The sequence below is a fragment of the Rissa tridactyla genome, chromosome 4, assembly GCF_028500815.1.
Source record: "Rissa tridactyla isolate bRisTri1 chromosome 4, bRisTri1.patW.cur.20221130, whole genome shotgun sequence".
NCBI classification, from domain to species: domain Eukaryota; kingdom Metazoa; phylum Chordata; class Aves; order Charadriiformes; family Laridae; genus Rissa; species Rissa tridactyla.
In genome coordinates, this window is record NC_071469.1 from 13,527,341 (window position 1) to 13,543,983 (window position 16,643).

Consider the following 16,643-nt stretch of genomic DNA (forward strand, 5'->3'; position numbering starts at 1 on the left):
TTTTTTTAACTTTACATTCCTGACTGTTTTTCTTTTCTTTAAAAAAAAAAAAAAACAACGTGAAGGCGAGTCACCCAAGGAAAACCCGTACGAGGATGTGGAGCTGAAAGGCCGTCACGCGGGCCGAAAATCCCATCAGCTCTCCGAGAATTCCCTAGATTCTTTGCACAGGATGTGGACGCCGCAGGACAGGAAATACACATCACCTCCCCAGGTAACGGCGTGACGGCGCTGGTTTTTCTGTGCTCGAAGCTTATTTAAAACTTTTGCAAGAAAATCAGTCACGGCATAGGAGGAAGAGCAGCCGTACTGAATGATAGAGGGTATCTGGAAAAAGAGTGAGATCACAGGCATAAATCGTTGCTGGGAATGCTCTCGGCATCTGTAGCTCAGCTTCTCAGCACTGCCCTGCAGAAGCTGATCGCTGTTTGTGCTGGCTACGGCCTGATGAGTTTAAGCAGAATCCTTCCACTGCTTGTTTATGAGCTGAATCTGGCCCTAAATTGTTGTATGGCTGCACCTCTTTGTGAATTGCCTCTCTGTTTGCTGCTGGGCTTTTAGTAGGGACAGGAGGGAAAAAGTCAGCTGCTTAATCTTGCCCATGTATTGTTATATGAGGCCTATTGTGACTTTGCTAATGTGAGGTATGTAGCGTGGCATGTTTCATTGTACAATGGAGAAGGCCAGGTATGTTCCCCCAGTAAAGAACTTAATAATAAAATAATCAGAAAAACCTGAGTGTCTGCATTTAGCAAGGCTGTATAAGTTGTGTTTACAGCATAAAGTAAAAGACCAGGAACTCTGCAGACTTTCCCTTTTGTGGTGAATTTTCCAAAGCAGTCTGGTTTTTGTGAAGGCTATGAAATGCCAGGTTCCTTTGTTCTTTATGGGATCATTGTGTTCATAAGGAAAAAATATAGATTTCATCACATACTTAATTTTGAGATTCAAAACACCTTTTAAAGGAACTTTGTTTTGCACTCAATCAACAGAAAATTTGCAGTTGAACAAAAGACCACAACAATTTACATTTTTGTCTTGTAAAGAGACCTAGAATAAAACTGAATATATTTCCTTTTGTATCTTTTGTGTGCGTGTGAGCATCCCAGTCCAAGAGGAAAAAGAAGTATCATCAGGATTCTTAGTATGCACCTAGCACATAATTTGTAAAACAGGAGTGTTTTCAGTAAAGCTACTGAAAAGGGAACAAGTGAAAAGTAGTAATCAAGCAGAGTAAGGAGAAACAGAAACTGCAGCCATGCAGATAACCTCGCAGTAAGAGACATACTGTGCATAACAATTATTTTGGGCTGTGTGTGTGTTAACAGGAATTGTGTAGCATCTAGAAGGTCCTACAGGGTGTACCATTAGGGTAGGAACTGTCTAGGTCCATAGTAAGATAGTGTCCATTGTTCTCCGTTTTATGCAGGGTGACCAAAGAATATACAGATTAAAATGACGTCTGTGAAGTTGCTCAATACATAAGTACTCTCTGGTATCTTTGCAATGGGGATATCTTTATTCTAGTATCTTCTTTCTGAAATGCTGCCAGGAGCTCCCTGCCAGGAGTCAGTCCTGCCATAATTGTGCTGTCATTGTGCTGATATATAAAGCGAAGAGACAGTAAGAGCAGGTCAAGTATGGGCCTGGGTAATTCTCCAATGACCAGAAATAGAAAAGTCTCGATTTCCTGAAGAATGGCAGCTTTGGCAACGATTTATCACCCAGTTTTTCCAGCATAGCAACATAGCTGGATTAGCAACGTGACTTTTCAGTCATGGATGATGATAAACAAGATGGAAGAGATCAGAAGGTCAGCAGGCTTTCAACAATCATCTCCAAAAAGAATTCCTTTAATTAAAGTATAGACTGCTGCAGATTTTCCTGGCATGCTAACCTGTGGTAAGCAGAGACATCAGAAACACTGGCTTGTGGTCATTTTGAATCCCACTGTGTCTTCTCCTTTCCCATTCGCTACTTTCAGGTTTTGAAGTCATCAGATATAATGTTTTATTGATGACATTGTTTTTATGCTGCAAAACCCACGCATACAGAAACACCTATACTTAATCCCAGATAGTATGGCACTGTAGTAGATAAACCCTCCAAGTAGAACAAGTAGGACATTTATTACTGCAGGCTTTTAGCTTGTAATACTGCTAATAGAATATTACCAAATGCCAATTGACAGCTGTTTGACATAATAGTACTTTTTTCTAGACGTGCTGGTTAGGCTTCTTACGGTGTTTGTGTTTGGGAGGAGAAGGCAGGGACCCAGCCAGACAATTAACCTTCCTGAGAGCTGGGCAGAGCTGCTCAAAGGACTGCTCCAAAAGGGCCTCAGTTTTTTAAAGATAGCTGTTACTTGGTGCTTAATCCTGTCAGTGAGATTTTCCCTTCCTCCTGCAATTATAACAGTTTCATGTTTTAAGGGGAATTTTTTGCGAATGCAGTATAAAGCTGTAACTGTGCCTCTGCACATTGTCAGAACCTAAGACATCTTAACACCATGGAAATACAGCAACCTTGAATTTCTGTTTCCTTTTTCTAGGATAAAATAGCAACTTCAGTGTAATCGGTCTTGATTTTCACTACTGCAAGTGAAAGGGACGGATCAGGCCCATTGGGTCAGTGTTCTGATGTCAGCCTAGCCTTTAAGTTAGGTTTGAAGGCTCATAGAGTTGATGTGATGTGGGTGCATGGAAATGCACCAAAGCCAAAAGTCCTATTATTTCCTTTGAACTATAAAGTCTTAGATATTGACCCCTGTCTCTTCGTTTTGACCTTAAGCCCTCTCTTCTCACGTACCCCGCAGAGCAGTGGCTCACGTGGCATGACGTCCTTATGTAGCCACCGTTCACTCACAAAGAGCTACTTTTGCACGGAGTGTTGCTAAGGAGGGGAAGAGCTCAAGCTGTTCTTGTTCCTGCAGCTACCTTCAAAGCCCAGCAGCCAGTCTCTGCGCGTCGGGAACTGGTCAGAAAGGAAGAGCCACCGCTTACCACGGCTGCCCAAGCGGCACAGCCACGATGACATGCTGCTGCTGGCTCATCTTGGCATTCCCTCCTCCCCTTCCAGCCTCAATGAGGACAGCCTGAGTACCACAAGCGAGCTGCTGTCTACACGGCGGGCCAGGAGGATCCCAAAGGTACTGGCAGGGTGATCAGGCTTATGCTGAGGATGGGTCACCTGTCTGCAAGAGCTTGCAAATTCCTTTAGCCATCACTGAAAGCTATTTTTGTATCCTAAAGGAAAATTGAGATTAAAACAGCAACAGTAGCTCTCAGGAGCCAAGGCAGACTCCATTTTTACATTACAGCTGTACTGTGAAAATTCCTTCCCTAGGAGTGGGTAACTGCCCTGGTCTAAGATTAGCAAACATCTGATTGCCATCTTTGCACAGAGTTGATTTTAAGCCAATTTTGTTTTCCACACTTTTCTTTAAGCATTGTTGTGTACCTAACTTTATGATTTGGAATGTGTGACAGCTAAGTAATTATTTTATACAACGTGCAGAGGCATTTGAAGTGGGTTTTTTCCCCTCTCATTTGTTTACTGGTCTCAGGAAAATAACTATTATTGGCCTAATATGTTTTTCTTTATTTACTCACAACCTGCCCCATCCTGATAACCCTGTTGTCGTGATGGATTTGAAGTAAAAATTAATTTTCCATTTTTCAAGGAGTTTTCCAATTCAAAATGTGATGTGAAAAAACCACAAGCCACCAAACAACAAAAACCCACAACAAACCTTTTCTAGTACAATAGCAACAGAGGTGGGGAGAATGGCCAATAATTTATTTTTTTGGCTTGTGAACAACGTTGATTTTTACTGTATATTCAGCTCTTTCCTGTTCTTATTAGAGAGCATATTTTAAAGTACATGGTTGTAAATACTGTGAGTAGAGGGAAATTTTTATGTTCCTGTCAATTAGTCTGAAACAAAACAAAAAGGAGGAAATTAACCCTATGTCTTTAATATTTACTATTTTTTTACTTTCTTGGAATATACTATTTAATTGCACAAATGAGCATACATCTGTGAAGGAAGTTACAGAGTAACTTACAAAGTAGCTTACTACTTGGTTTTGATTAGAACTCTTTGACTCTTAGTTTTGTACCAAATTTTCTTTTCTTTTTCAATTTAAGGGACAGACATTCTCCTTATAAGAAATTATGTTTTCAGCATATAAGTGTTCATAGTTTTATTATAAATCTCATGATAATTTCTTTTTGACAACTCTAGCTCCTGGAATCACATGTTCCTGGAGAATCTCGGGTTTTTATTGAGAAAATGTCAGTTATTAGAGAGAAAAAGTCAAACCTGAGAAACTCCTGTTCTGTACCACCCCCAGTGATGCTTTGTGAATCAATATCCAAATGCTTTAAACATCAGGGCTTTCTTCACCACAGTGAAGGCATTTTACCCCTGGTGCAGTAGCTGAAGCAGACACAGTGCCGAGCAGCACAGTGAGGGGAGTGAAAAATCCCAGAGGGGGTTCACTCCTGGTTCCTGGTGCCTTGTTCAGTGTTTATGTGCAGGAGTTCCTGGGCTGGCACACGCACTGAGCCAGGTGCCGTGGTGCTGTGCAAATGCCCAGCGGGCAGAGCCAGGCGCATGGCTGCGAGCAGAGAAGGTCCAGCTGAGCCTTGCTGGTGCGTTGCACATGGCTCAGTCAGCATGTAGAGGGAAAATCCCCAATACTGCTTCAAGTGGGAGAACAAGCAAGAGTTTTAACACTTCAGGCTGTCTGTTCTGGGCCAGACCCTCTTCCTCTCTTGGAGGGGTTGCATGAGTTTTTGTTCCAGTCTGTTACTGACTTTCTGCTGTGTCTATGGTGAATTAGTTTCTCTCACTGAGTTTGTTTCTCTCTGTAAGCTGAGGTAAAACAGCTTTTGCAAATTGTATTATAGTTCTATCAGTAAAGCTGCTACAGAATGCGATATACTATTCTTGAGTCATAAAACATTATGAAGATTAATTGCTACATATTTATAACTCTTCAGAAGTTATAATATTCTGTTTAACTGTGAATTCTTAGTAAACCCAACCTCTTGTTGAAGGCACTAAACACAAGTCATCTCATTAACATTTTCTGTCATCTTAGATTTTTTTGGATAGACAGTTATTATCTGCAATTGCCCTCCTGGGAGAAGTCATAAACATGATTAGCAGGAGTTAAAATTCTGTCTAGTGCTGGTTAACACCAGCTAAAGCCAGCACTAATAGCTAACTTCAAAATACTTTTGTAGATAAGATTGGAGAAAGTAGATATAGCACCTGTGAAGTAAGGTAAGTAAAGCACGAGTTGGAAGAGGGAGGGAGGATATGGACCAGATGGACCAGATCCTCAGCTGATCCGATATAGCTTCAAAGCAGCTGGTTCGCTCTGTACCTGAAAAGGCTTTAAAAAAGTTAGGACCATCTCCTGTGCTTATTTGAATACTCTAAAATCTCAGTTCAGAGAGGTGCTAACACACGTGTTACTCTTATATTCAAAATAAGAATACGATCTTAAGGTCCGTGACAGTTTGGCCAAGTTGGAAATGGCTAATGGATCACTGCTACTTAGACAATGCAAGTGAAGAGAGAAACAGTAGCACAGAGAGAGAGGAATGAAGTGGTAGAGGATAACAGTTACCTTTGAATCCTCAGGCTAATTGTGCTTCTATTGCAAATGTCTACGTGATTTTTGAAAATGGGATTTAGGTTTCTGAGTTATTTAACTGTTTTTCAAAATATATCCATAGATAAAGGAGGGAGATTAAAAATAAATAATTCAAACAAATGGGATTCAAAATAAGAGAGATAAGAAATGCACTTTGAAATATTAAAGGTTTTGGGGGGGTTCAGCTGGCCTATCATCCATGGTCAAATTCTTTGTTTGGATAGATTAGTTAAAAGTCTCCTGGCAGAAAAGTGTTTGGTCTTACTGATTCCTCATTTTCTTATTTTCCAGCTTGTCCAAAGAATCAATTCCATCTACAGTGCAAAAAGAGGAAAAAAACGATTGAAGAAACTTTCTATGTCCAATATTGAGACAGCATCCCTACGAGGTATGACACAAGCATCATGGTTCAGTAAATCCCTTTGAATGTTACAGGATTAACAGATTCCCTTCTTTCCTTCACATTTACCCCAGGCTCTACTTTATTTAGAACTTTCTTCTACAAGCAATGATAACTTTGTGTCTGCAAGAGGAGAAAATGGGGATGAGCTAAAAATAAATGAGATTCTCAGCATTGTCTATCCTATTAATCCCATGATCAGCTAGACTTATCCAGCTTCTTCTCTAGTTCACTTTTTAAGTAATTTGCATCTGTAGGTTTTGTCCAGAATTCACAGTTTTGAGCTTGTAATTCATTCATGCTTTTTCCTGGCATGTGAATATAACTCACACTGCACTTCAGACTGCTTCTGGAAAAGCAGGGGCCCAAAAGAAATTCAGTTTGTAGTAGGAGTACAATAGAGCTTTAATGTGAGTACACATCAGCAATACATCTTGTCATACGGTTACTTTTGCACGTTACTCTCATTTGTGAATTGGTGAATTGTGGTGATCAAAAATGTTGCCCAGACAGAAAAAGCTCATAAAGCTTACTTTGACTTCTCAAGTGCTGCGTAACGTTTTTCCCCAAAAATTAAAGTCTGAAAAAGAAGTGGAAGGGTTACAATCCATTTTCCAAATGACACATTCACCTCTGTAGCTTAGCATAGTTGGAGGTTCAGTGCAATCAATTGCTGCAATGGAGAATGAATTTTGCACTTTCATCAAAATGAAGCTCTTATTCTCAAGCCAAATTGAAATTTAATCCAAGGAAAACACAATCTAAGGAGTCATTCAAACTGTTTATTTCAAGATGTTTTAAAACTGAGGAGAGAGCACGCGTGGATCACAAGGCTCGGTGTGAGATAGGATTTTTTCCCAGCTTCACCACAGTCAACCAAGTTTATGTTTGCTTTGGTTTTGCATTAACTGATCCCTCTATCTCCTCTGCAGATGAGAACAGCGAGAGTGAGAGTGACTCAGATGACAGGTTTAAAGGTAAGAGGTCAGCCTTCATTAACTTCCAGTCAGCCACTGTCACAGACCTTATCAATGTACATTCTCCTCCTACTGCACTTTGTTCCTGTCCATGGCCTATATTTTCCTTCCTGAGCTATTCTAACTCCATTACTGCAGAGCTCACAAAGTTTCCAACACAGGAGCATGAACGTGGAAAGCAAGGACAAAATGAGCTGTGAGGATCTAACAAGGATTTGGCAACTGTGTGATATAATGAAGAACAGGACCTTTGATAGAATTGCTTTGTCAGCCACTTCACAGATGCTGATGTTTTCCAGACTGACTACTGGGTGCAAACTTAGAGGGACGAGATTGGATAAATATGCTCTCTTCTTATTCATACGCTATTTTAAGTGTTTAGTGCTAGCTGCTGCTGGAGGCAAGATTCTGGGTCTGATCCAGCATAGAGGTTCTTATACTCTTTTATAGGTCTGCAGTCTCCAAATTGCAGAAATTCCTTTATCAGTGCACAGCACCTGCACAAACTCTGCTTGAGCCAGGCCAGTAAATTAGTCCCTCATTTTCAAGAGTCCTGATACACAGAGAGAACTATAAAAAAGTTGAAGGCAGCAACAACAGATTTTATTACTAAAAATCTATCATGTTGTTAGTAAGTGAGGGGAAAAAAACCCAAGAATATGGAACTGTGGTTATAAGATAAGGGGCAAGCATTCGTGCCTATCTACCGCAGGTGTCACCTGCTTACTATTCATGCAGGAAGCCTTGCTGGAAAAAATTGTCTTAGGGAAAAAGATTTGTTACAGATTGGTGGTGGTAAGGCCACCCAAAACAAGCTCTATGCAACATTGTACAGTGGTGCGTGGAAAAAGACTCATCGCTCCTTTGTAGACAGGTACTGGCCCAAAAGCGCTTTGAGTTTTGCTTCTCTTTGTGTCAAAAAATATATGCTTTTGCTTATAGCCCATGAAAGAAGACAGACAGGGCCTGGCCTCTCTCTTGTTATCTTATTTCACTGGAAACTGGGGAGCTTTTTCCCCCATCGTTGTGGAATGGGGGATCTTCATTTTGATGGCTCCCTAACCGACTGTTCCTGCGTGACCTTATATTCACATTCATGGTCTTAGGGCATCCTGAGCCAAAGGTACAATTGTCATGTGTAGCATGACAGGATCTACTGGGTCCCCATCTGTTGGGGTGGGGTGGGCTCTTTGGCTTCACGTCTTGCAAATATGAAGCACTGGCCATCAGCATGGGCTTGTCTCAAGGCAGGACAAGGCAGGTTATTTCTTGGGATTTAGTTTCCCTAGTTGTGCAGTCACACCAAGACCCAAGTGCTTTATCAAAATCAGTTTTTATTTTTGTGATGCTGAACCAGTTGTATGATAGCAGGTCACCAAGAGATTTCCCTTTGTTTCTGTCAATTAATTACTGCTGTGATCAAGTGCTTGTGCCATCTTATTTCTCTGCCACAAGGGTTGCAAACTGTGGGCAGCATCAGTGAATATAGCCTTAAGGGATTGACATGTGCTGCTAGTAATTCATTTGCCATTGCACTGAGATCCTGGTGTGAAGAGGTGGGGAAGAGCATGCAGGAAGCTGGTTTTCCTTATCTGTTTTCACTTACTGGTCTACCAGTTCTGGTAATGATGTTACTGACTAGTCCACTGTAGATTTCTAGCAACAAGTCACTGGCTCCAGGCATATCTTTGAATCAGGACTGGATGTGACCATGAATCTAAGATTGCCTCTCAATCAAATCGGCACAAGCAAAGCAATCCCACAGGACGCAATTCGCTCATCTTTCCTTCCTTTCCCCGGAGATAGTTCCATGGCTTGTATGAACTGTGCCTGTGCTGTAGGGAAGGAGAAAATACACCTTCAGTAGTTCTTAGCATAAACCTGTGCTACATAGGAACAGGTCACAGAGCTGTTTTTCACCAACGTAAACCAGAGCCAATTGAGGCCTTATATGTGTCACCCTGGAGGCCCTAGTGCATTTGCACACCCACATAACGTTTTATAAGCTAGTCTTACGCGCAAAGAAAAAGCAGACCTTTGTCAGGGTAACAGTTATGAACTGCAAATTATTTTGGTGACTTAGTGTTGCATCACTTCAGTGCTTGGAGAGAGTTTTGATATATGGGTGCAATTAGCGAGGAAGACTACAGTATGAAGGTTTGCTTTCGAAAGGAGAACATGCTTGGAATAATAGGCTAGCAAACAGTCCTTTGTGAATGGCTCTGGCTTACACATACACATTACAGTCCTACATAACAATTTGTCTCTTTTTTTTCTTTTTCTTTTTTTTTTTTTTTAAATGCTAGCTCATACCCAGCGTCTAGTACACATCCAGTCAATGCTGAAGAGGGCTCCAAGTTATCGAACCCTGGAACTGGAGCTGATTGAATGGCAGGAACGGGAGTTATTTGAGTATTTTGTGGTAGTGTCACTGAAAAAGAAGCCCTCTAAAAACACTTACCTCCCAGAAGTGACGTATCAGTTTCCTAAGGTAAAACAAAAATTCTTATCTACAGTTCATGCTAAGATCAATAAAGTGAGTAAGTGGAAAAATTAAAAGAAATCCATTTTTTTAAATGGAGTTAATAATTCAACTTTCATAATTTTTCCAAAGTGATCTGTACAAAGCGAAGGTCATAGAGAAGGTGGCTGAAAGCTTTCCCCATTTACAAATTTATCTTTTCCAGTGCTGGAGAGTTTGGCCTGATGATAGGTGCTTTAAAGACTGTGTTTAAATTAGTTTTCTAAATATTTCACTTTAAACTCATTTTGGCTATATTAGGATTTGTTCCAGAACTTGCTGAAGTCAATGGAAAGACTTTTGCTGATCTATGGCATTTCTCTTGTGCTCTTGCAGCAGAAAGGAATTTGAGTTAGGACTATGTTTTAAGTGGCCCTTGTGCAACAAGGGAGTTTTGGGCAATTTAAAAAAAAGTTACAAAAACCCCAGCAGTGATTATTTCTATTGTACTAGCATCTATAAGCCTGTCCTGGCATCATGCCTTACTCTGCCATGCACAAATAAAGAACAAGCTGATGGGCCCTTGTTCTTCAGAGCTCGTTAGTAACTCCCCCTCCTGAAAGGTGCTGTGAAGCTGGCATTAACAGTTAAGTGGCTGAACCTCAATTTTCTCCCCCACAGCTGGAAAGACCAACCAAGCAAATGCGTGAAGCAGAGGAGCGTCTCAAGGCTATCCCTCAGTTCTGCTTTCCTGATGCCAAGGACTGGCTCCCTGTCTCCGAATACAACAGGTAAACCCCCCGGTGCTCCTCTGCTGCACGGTGCTGAGGGAGTGCATCCAGAGCAGCCACACAGGCTCGCTGATGCCCAATTAAGGAAGTAGCAGTTTGAATCTTGGCCACTTCAGGCTCAAGCAGCTGTATTTAATTGGTTTTTTTTTAGTTCTGTATTATTTTTCTTCCCTATTCTGCCTGCCTCACAGGCCTGTGTGGCTGAGGGGAAAAGGCTTGAAGGCTCCTCTCAGTTCAAAACCCAAAAGCATAAATGGAAGTATTTAAAATAAATCTTAAAAAGAACAGGGCCCTGCCTACCACCTGCCCTAGTCATTTACCCCAACATGCTTGTCTAACATTGTAGGACGCCTCTTCATTTGTCTCAAGGCAATGCTGTTCTGAAATTTTTTTGGAGCTGAGCTCTGTGCCAGCAGAGGACCCCTATCTTCTTTCCCTCGCATATGAATGACTACAGGAGAAGGGCAAGGGAAGGGAGAGCCAGGCTTGCATTTTCTTTTTCATTCAAAAGAAACCTCAAAAAATGTGTCTTTTTTTTCCCCCTGCATTGATATGTCAGAACCTGTTGATCTGAAGGTGGAGAAGTAGTAGAATAGCCAGGAGGGGTAGAATGGTTTGCATTGGAAGGGACCTTTAAAGGTCATCTAGTACAACCCCCCTGCAATGAGCTGTGACATCTTCAATGAGTTCAGGTTACTCAAAACCCATCCAACCTGACCTTGGATGTTTCTAGGGATGGGGCATCTACAACCCCTTGTCCTATCACTACAGGCCCTACTAAAAAGTCCATCCCCATCTTTCTTAGAAGCTCCCTTTAAGTACTGAAAGGCCACAGTAGGGTGTCCTTGGAGCCTTCTCTTCTCCAGCCTAAACAAACAACCCCAACTTTCTCAGCCTGTCCTCACAGGACAGGTGCTCCATCCCTCTGATCATCTTTGTGGCCCTCCTCTGGACTCACTCCAACAGGTCCATGTCTTTCTTGTACTGGGGACTTCAGAGCTGGATGCAGTACTCCAGGTAGGGTCTCCCCATATTCCCCTAGAATATGAGATGGCTTTTTAAGATGCATGGTCTGAGATGTGTGTAAATGATGTAAGATCTGTTCAGAGTGTGTATAGAGGGACATTCAATGATGACAAGGAACTAATGTTCATCTGCAGGAAATTCTATAGCCAAGAATATGTATGGAACTTTTTATTGGCTTACTTATGGTACATGCAACATAATCATGTTATATTCTGTGTTGCTTGGCTGTATTGTTCAGTATCTGGAAGCACCCGAATAGCGAGTTATTGAAAATACTGAAGCAGAAGCAGACAACAGTGTGGGCAATGTTGGTATGAGAAGCACACATCCCTCCCTACACAATATTTCACCTCTTCTGCTGCCGCTTTCTTAGGCAGACCTTTCATGAGCCCATGTTTGTGAAACAAGATATCCCTCCCATACATAGCTATAATTATATAAACCCTGGCATTCTAGCACAAAGAAAAAGTGTTTTGTATAATGCTATTTAAAACTTGCAAAGCAGTCAGGAATGTTTCTCAGTCAGGCACAAATTCACAGACCCATCCCTTTACCTGTGCTGTAATTATAGCCTTAAACTGTTGTTTTACTTCTCTGTCACAAATGATACTTATCCTAGACAGGGGTATAAAATGAACTGGATTTTGGAAATCTGTGTTATTTCTGGATTAGAAAATGATTTGTCTACTCTTAGAGAATATCTAAGGTTCTCCCTTTAAGAGCAAAGCACAGTCCAAAGACAGGATCTAGCTAAAAAGTAAGGGAGATACAGCATTTGAATACTGCCCTCAAAATCTGATTCTTGCGTTCCTTCTGCAGTACAAAGGGACTGCCACATCATTGAAATTCAGTGCCCATCTCTTCTTATAATAAGACAGTTGTCCACAACTGTGCAGATATTTTTGCTCTACTGCTGATGGAATTTGTCCACGAAGTATATCCAGATGATGGACAGAGGGAGAGAAGATCCTCCAGGGGGTAGAATCTCTCACTCGATAAGGCAATATCCCTTTCTAAATGATCTACCTCATAGCTATTCTGTAGTTCTGATAGTAAGATCTGGGCAATTTATTTTCTTCTAGTGAGACCTTCTCTTTCATGCTGACTGGAGAAGATGGGAGCCGGCGGTTTGGTTATTGCAGGAGGCTGTTGGTAAGTACACCACCTTCACCTTAAAATGCAGAATTCTGTTAAACAATATCTCAAAACTATAGTCTGAAATTTGAGGGTGTCTCTTTTTTTTTTTTTTTTTTTAAAGAAAACAGTTACTGACTCTGAAATTTAGAAATGTAAGGAGCTCAAGTTAAATAAGAGTTTGTAATGGCTGTCTTGTAGGAAATTCATAAGAATGTGGAAAGTTTCTTGTGTGAGCACTTTTAAAATTCTTTATATTACGTGCAGAATCAGAAACACTACAACACTGCAAACAAAGGCAAATGTGGTATTTCTAAACATCTGTGAGTAGCATTTATCTTTTGGACAGCTGCTTACATCTCCAGAGTACTCTGCCAGCACTGCCTAATCAGTCTGCAGCAGGTCCATGATGTAGGGAAAGAAGCCACCCTGTTGAGTTGGGAGGGCAACCATGGTGGAGGGCGTGCAGCGTGCCCCCATCGCCATTTGCTCAGGACCATGCAATAAGCTGATGCCAGTGCCAGGAAGCCTAGCTTCTCAGGCTCCTTTTCAGTCCTCGTGACCAGGTGTGGTCAACTGGTGGTGTGGGGACCTGACTCAGTTTTGTCTCATCACCTGGAAAATCACTGGTTACCTGATAAATTGAGAGCGTGACAGTGCGTGTATGTCAGCGCCGGGGGGAGGAAACTGCGCAAAGGCTTGCAAAGTGTACTAAGGCAGGTGAAGCACGGTGCAAACAGGGATTTTGCTGGCCATCCTGCAGACTTGACTGGATGGCAGCAAAGCATAAAGCAGTTGGTTGTTCCTGCACTAGCCTGTGCTCATCGCCTCTCAGATAGGTTTGGAGCTGGTTGCGAGTGAGTAGATGAGGAGCCACGGCGGTTCACAGGACAGTTGCCTACACTTGGTTGGAGAGCTTATGTGGATACTGGATGCTGCAGGAGCCTTTTGCGTACTCTGAGGAAAATGAATGTCTGCAGCAGCATTGCAGACTTGTAAATAGGTACCCCCTATCTAAAAGAAGGGGACACTGGCACTTTCCCTTTTCTTCCCTCTGTCATCATTTCCCATCTTTCCAAGCAGGGAGCACCTGCCTTCAGTAGCTTTCAATGGCTTCCAGTAGACAGAGCAGCTCGCTGTTATTACAACAGCACCCTCCATCCTACATGCTGCCTGTACCTGACCCTGCTCTTACCCTGCTTTTTGTCTATGGCAAAGCTCCTTGTCGTGCAGACAGCAGATGCTCTGTCTGGGAGGTATTGCTGTGTGTGGTTCCTCTATTTGTAAGAAGTTTCGTTTAAACTAACATAACAGAAAACTTGTTTATCAGTTCTGTGGGCGGCATTTGCCATAGGTAGCATCACAGAGACTTGCTTACTTTGTATAACACAGTGTACAAGTGTGGGCCACGACAAGGTTTATATGTTGAAAGGAAATGTCAATGAAGGCTTGTGTTGCAGTAAATGTAGGGCTGGTCAGGGGGTGATTCAGAGAGAAAAAAATGGAGTACCTAGAAGGTATCCTTGCTGGTGTAAAAAAGCATAACAAGATGTAGGGCAGTAGTACAATTCAATTACTTTTTTTATGTGTTGTCATTTAAAAGGATAATAAGGTATATTTGGAAAAAAATAACAAAACCTCAGAAAATGTTAGCTAGAATTAAATTATGGAATGTTTTCACTCTACCAGGTAAAGGTGGTTTATGATGACTTTTATATTTCTGGGAATGTTAACAAGTTTGGAATCATGCACAGAGCTTACATTTGTGAAATGCAAAACAGTTGATCCTGGATCAGGCTGAAATTGAAATAATCAGCCACAATAAAAAAAAATGTATACACAAGAACGTTGAATTAGTTTGTCAATGAAAGATTAATGTAGGCTTTTTTTACTCACTTAAGGCTCAGGGAAATCCACCCTACATTAAAGACAACATAAAAATAGAACACTGACTTTCAGCTAGTGCAGAAGATAGGTTAGCATAGTAGGAAATACCGGGAACAAAATCAAATCAATACTACACACTTTATATAAGTGGTGTTTTGAGACAGCGTTGGAGACTGTTTTTATCTACCATTGGCTGTGGCAAAAATAAATCAACTGAATAGCAAAAAATAATTTTAAAAAGGGAAAAATAAGTACTGTCTTGCTAAATCTATCTATCTAATAATTATAAAGCCAGTTATAAAGCTGATCTCTTGCTGCCCTGGGGGATCACTTAAGTCAGGATGTTTCATCTGGTTCCAAAATCTGACATGTCTTTTCTCACTGGTACAGCCTACCCAGCAGAGGAAAGTGGAGTGATACCAATGTATTTTACCAGCTTGTCCCTTTCTGGGGCAAATCCTGCCATGCCTTCTGAGAGCAAAACTGGCACAGTCTGGGGAAAGAAAGAAAGCAAGAAAGAGGATTTTGGATGCTGCAGAGAAACATCTCAGCATTTCTCTATCTGGGGAAATGGCAAAAGTAGCAGAGATCTACTGTTATTTGGATCCTGCAACCTCTTTCTGTCCTGCTGGGAGAAAAGGTGGAATTGGGGTTGTTACCTGAAGTGCCTTCTCCATAGGGTTCAGCTGTGCTCACAAAGCATAACAATTTCTTGTCCCCTGCAAATGTCGATGCTTGGGTGGAACAGTCTCGCTGATGTGTACCTCAGAGTGATATTTCTATTTACAGTCAGGTGTATACTTGTTATTTTATATATGCAAATACGGAGTTCGTACAGGCAACAAGGAGCAGGTAAATTCTGCAGGCACTGTTTATATGCCAGAGGTTTGGTCTCTAAAGCAGATTTTTCTATTTGGGTGTCCAATTTCCTGAGCAGTTTTTGAAAGCTTCAATCAGGGTGGCTCTGATGTCTAGGAGCGCACAGCATCTCCTCCGACTAGTCACATTCCCAACCCACAAGTTCTGTCAAATGCAATAACCATCATTCAGGAACTACATGCAGTTTTTGTCAAATACTACATAAGAGAAAGGTGGGGCCACACTGTGTAATATCGAACCATGAGAAAACCCTAAAATCATTATAAACTGCTCTGCTTCAAGACGAGCCAACTGCTGTGAGGCTAATTCCTTAGAAAATATTTCCCAGCTGTCCTGGCGAGGGATGCTCTTGCAATACGCAGTGAGAGGTGTCTCACACCTAGAGCATGTGGCAATGCTGGGCAGCAGGCTCCGTGGCTGGATGGGCCAACCAGCCTGATCCTGGGAGGACGGCTGTCTATGTCTTCTGCAGAGGTTGGTGTTACGATTCCTTTCTTTATGAAACAATTACATTCTGTCAGCCTTGTTCTCCTTTGGCATGTTGTGATATGAACAAACTGTTCCACTTTTTCTTTTCTGCCTTCAGATTGCAGATTCTTCCAGACCCTTTTTTTGGGGGGGTGTGTGCTAAAATCCTGCCAAAACTACCTCAAGGGATACAGTGACAATTATGTTCTGTTTGTACTACAAATCCTGTACAGTATCCCCCTTAAATGTATTTATATTGTTTTGTTTCATTTTGGAACAGGATTAGAATGGAATGTAACCTATTGTACCATGGCAAACAATCTGCTCTTCCATAGATAGCATGAAGTTTTCCAGTTACATCTGGATACCTCCAAGGCAATCGCGTAACAGCTTTCCTACTCACTGGATGTGAGAAGTGTTCTTCTTCATATGAAAGAAAATGGGCCAATATCTAGTAGAAATATTAACTCTCACTACTATGCCATTTTACTGCGAAGAAGATATTTTTCTTTAATAACTCAAATTAATTTAACTTTCTGTTCCACGATAATTAATCCATCAAATTGCTAGGCTCTTTTCTAGAGCTGTTCTTGGGCTGTAGCTCTGCGATATGCACGTCAGCAGCAAAGATGATTTGAGCAGTTCCTGCTAATGGCTCAGTGTCACCCAGCTGGTCCCAGCCATCTCCAGTGGACATTACAACGCCCCTGGTGCTGAGGTGCCGCAGCCTGGGTAGGGGCAGAAGGGAGAGCAGGAGTACAGGAACAGCAGGAGCACAGGAACAGCAGGAGCACGCTATGAGGAAGACACAGGGGTGAAGCTGCTATAACATGAATCTGAGTGTACCTTGTAAAATACAGATTTTTAATTTGGTTTAGTATATAGTTTCATTTTACTAATTGCCTTGATTTAATATGTTTAAAATTGCTTTCTAAAGGGTGTGACTGAAGT

General features: G+C 41.6%; 1 protein-coding gene across 2 annotated transcripts in view; it reads left to right on the forward strand.

The window, feature by feature from the left end:
• DENND2B (DENN domain containing 2B) overlaps nt 1–16,643 on the forward strand; it is a 179,214-nt gene that overhangs the window by 124,313 nt on the left and 38,258 nt on the right. For both annotated transcript variants that reach the window (XM_054200675.1, XM_054200677.1), the window contains 7 exons: nt 66–214; nt 2,933–3,148; nt 5,961–6,057; nt 7,002–7,046; nt 9,353–9,537; nt 10,189–10,298; nt 12,407–12,476. In XM_054200675.1, coding sequence (XP_054056650.1) covers nt 66–214; nt 2,933–3,148; nt 5,961–6,057; nt 7,002–7,046; nt 9,353–9,537; nt 10,189–10,298; nt 12,407–12,476 — 872 coding nt within the window. The remainder of the gene's footprint in view (nt 1–65; nt 215–2,932; nt 3,149–5,960; nt 6,058–7,001; nt 7,047–9,352; nt 9,538–10,188; nt 10,299–12,406; nt 12,477–16,643) is intronic.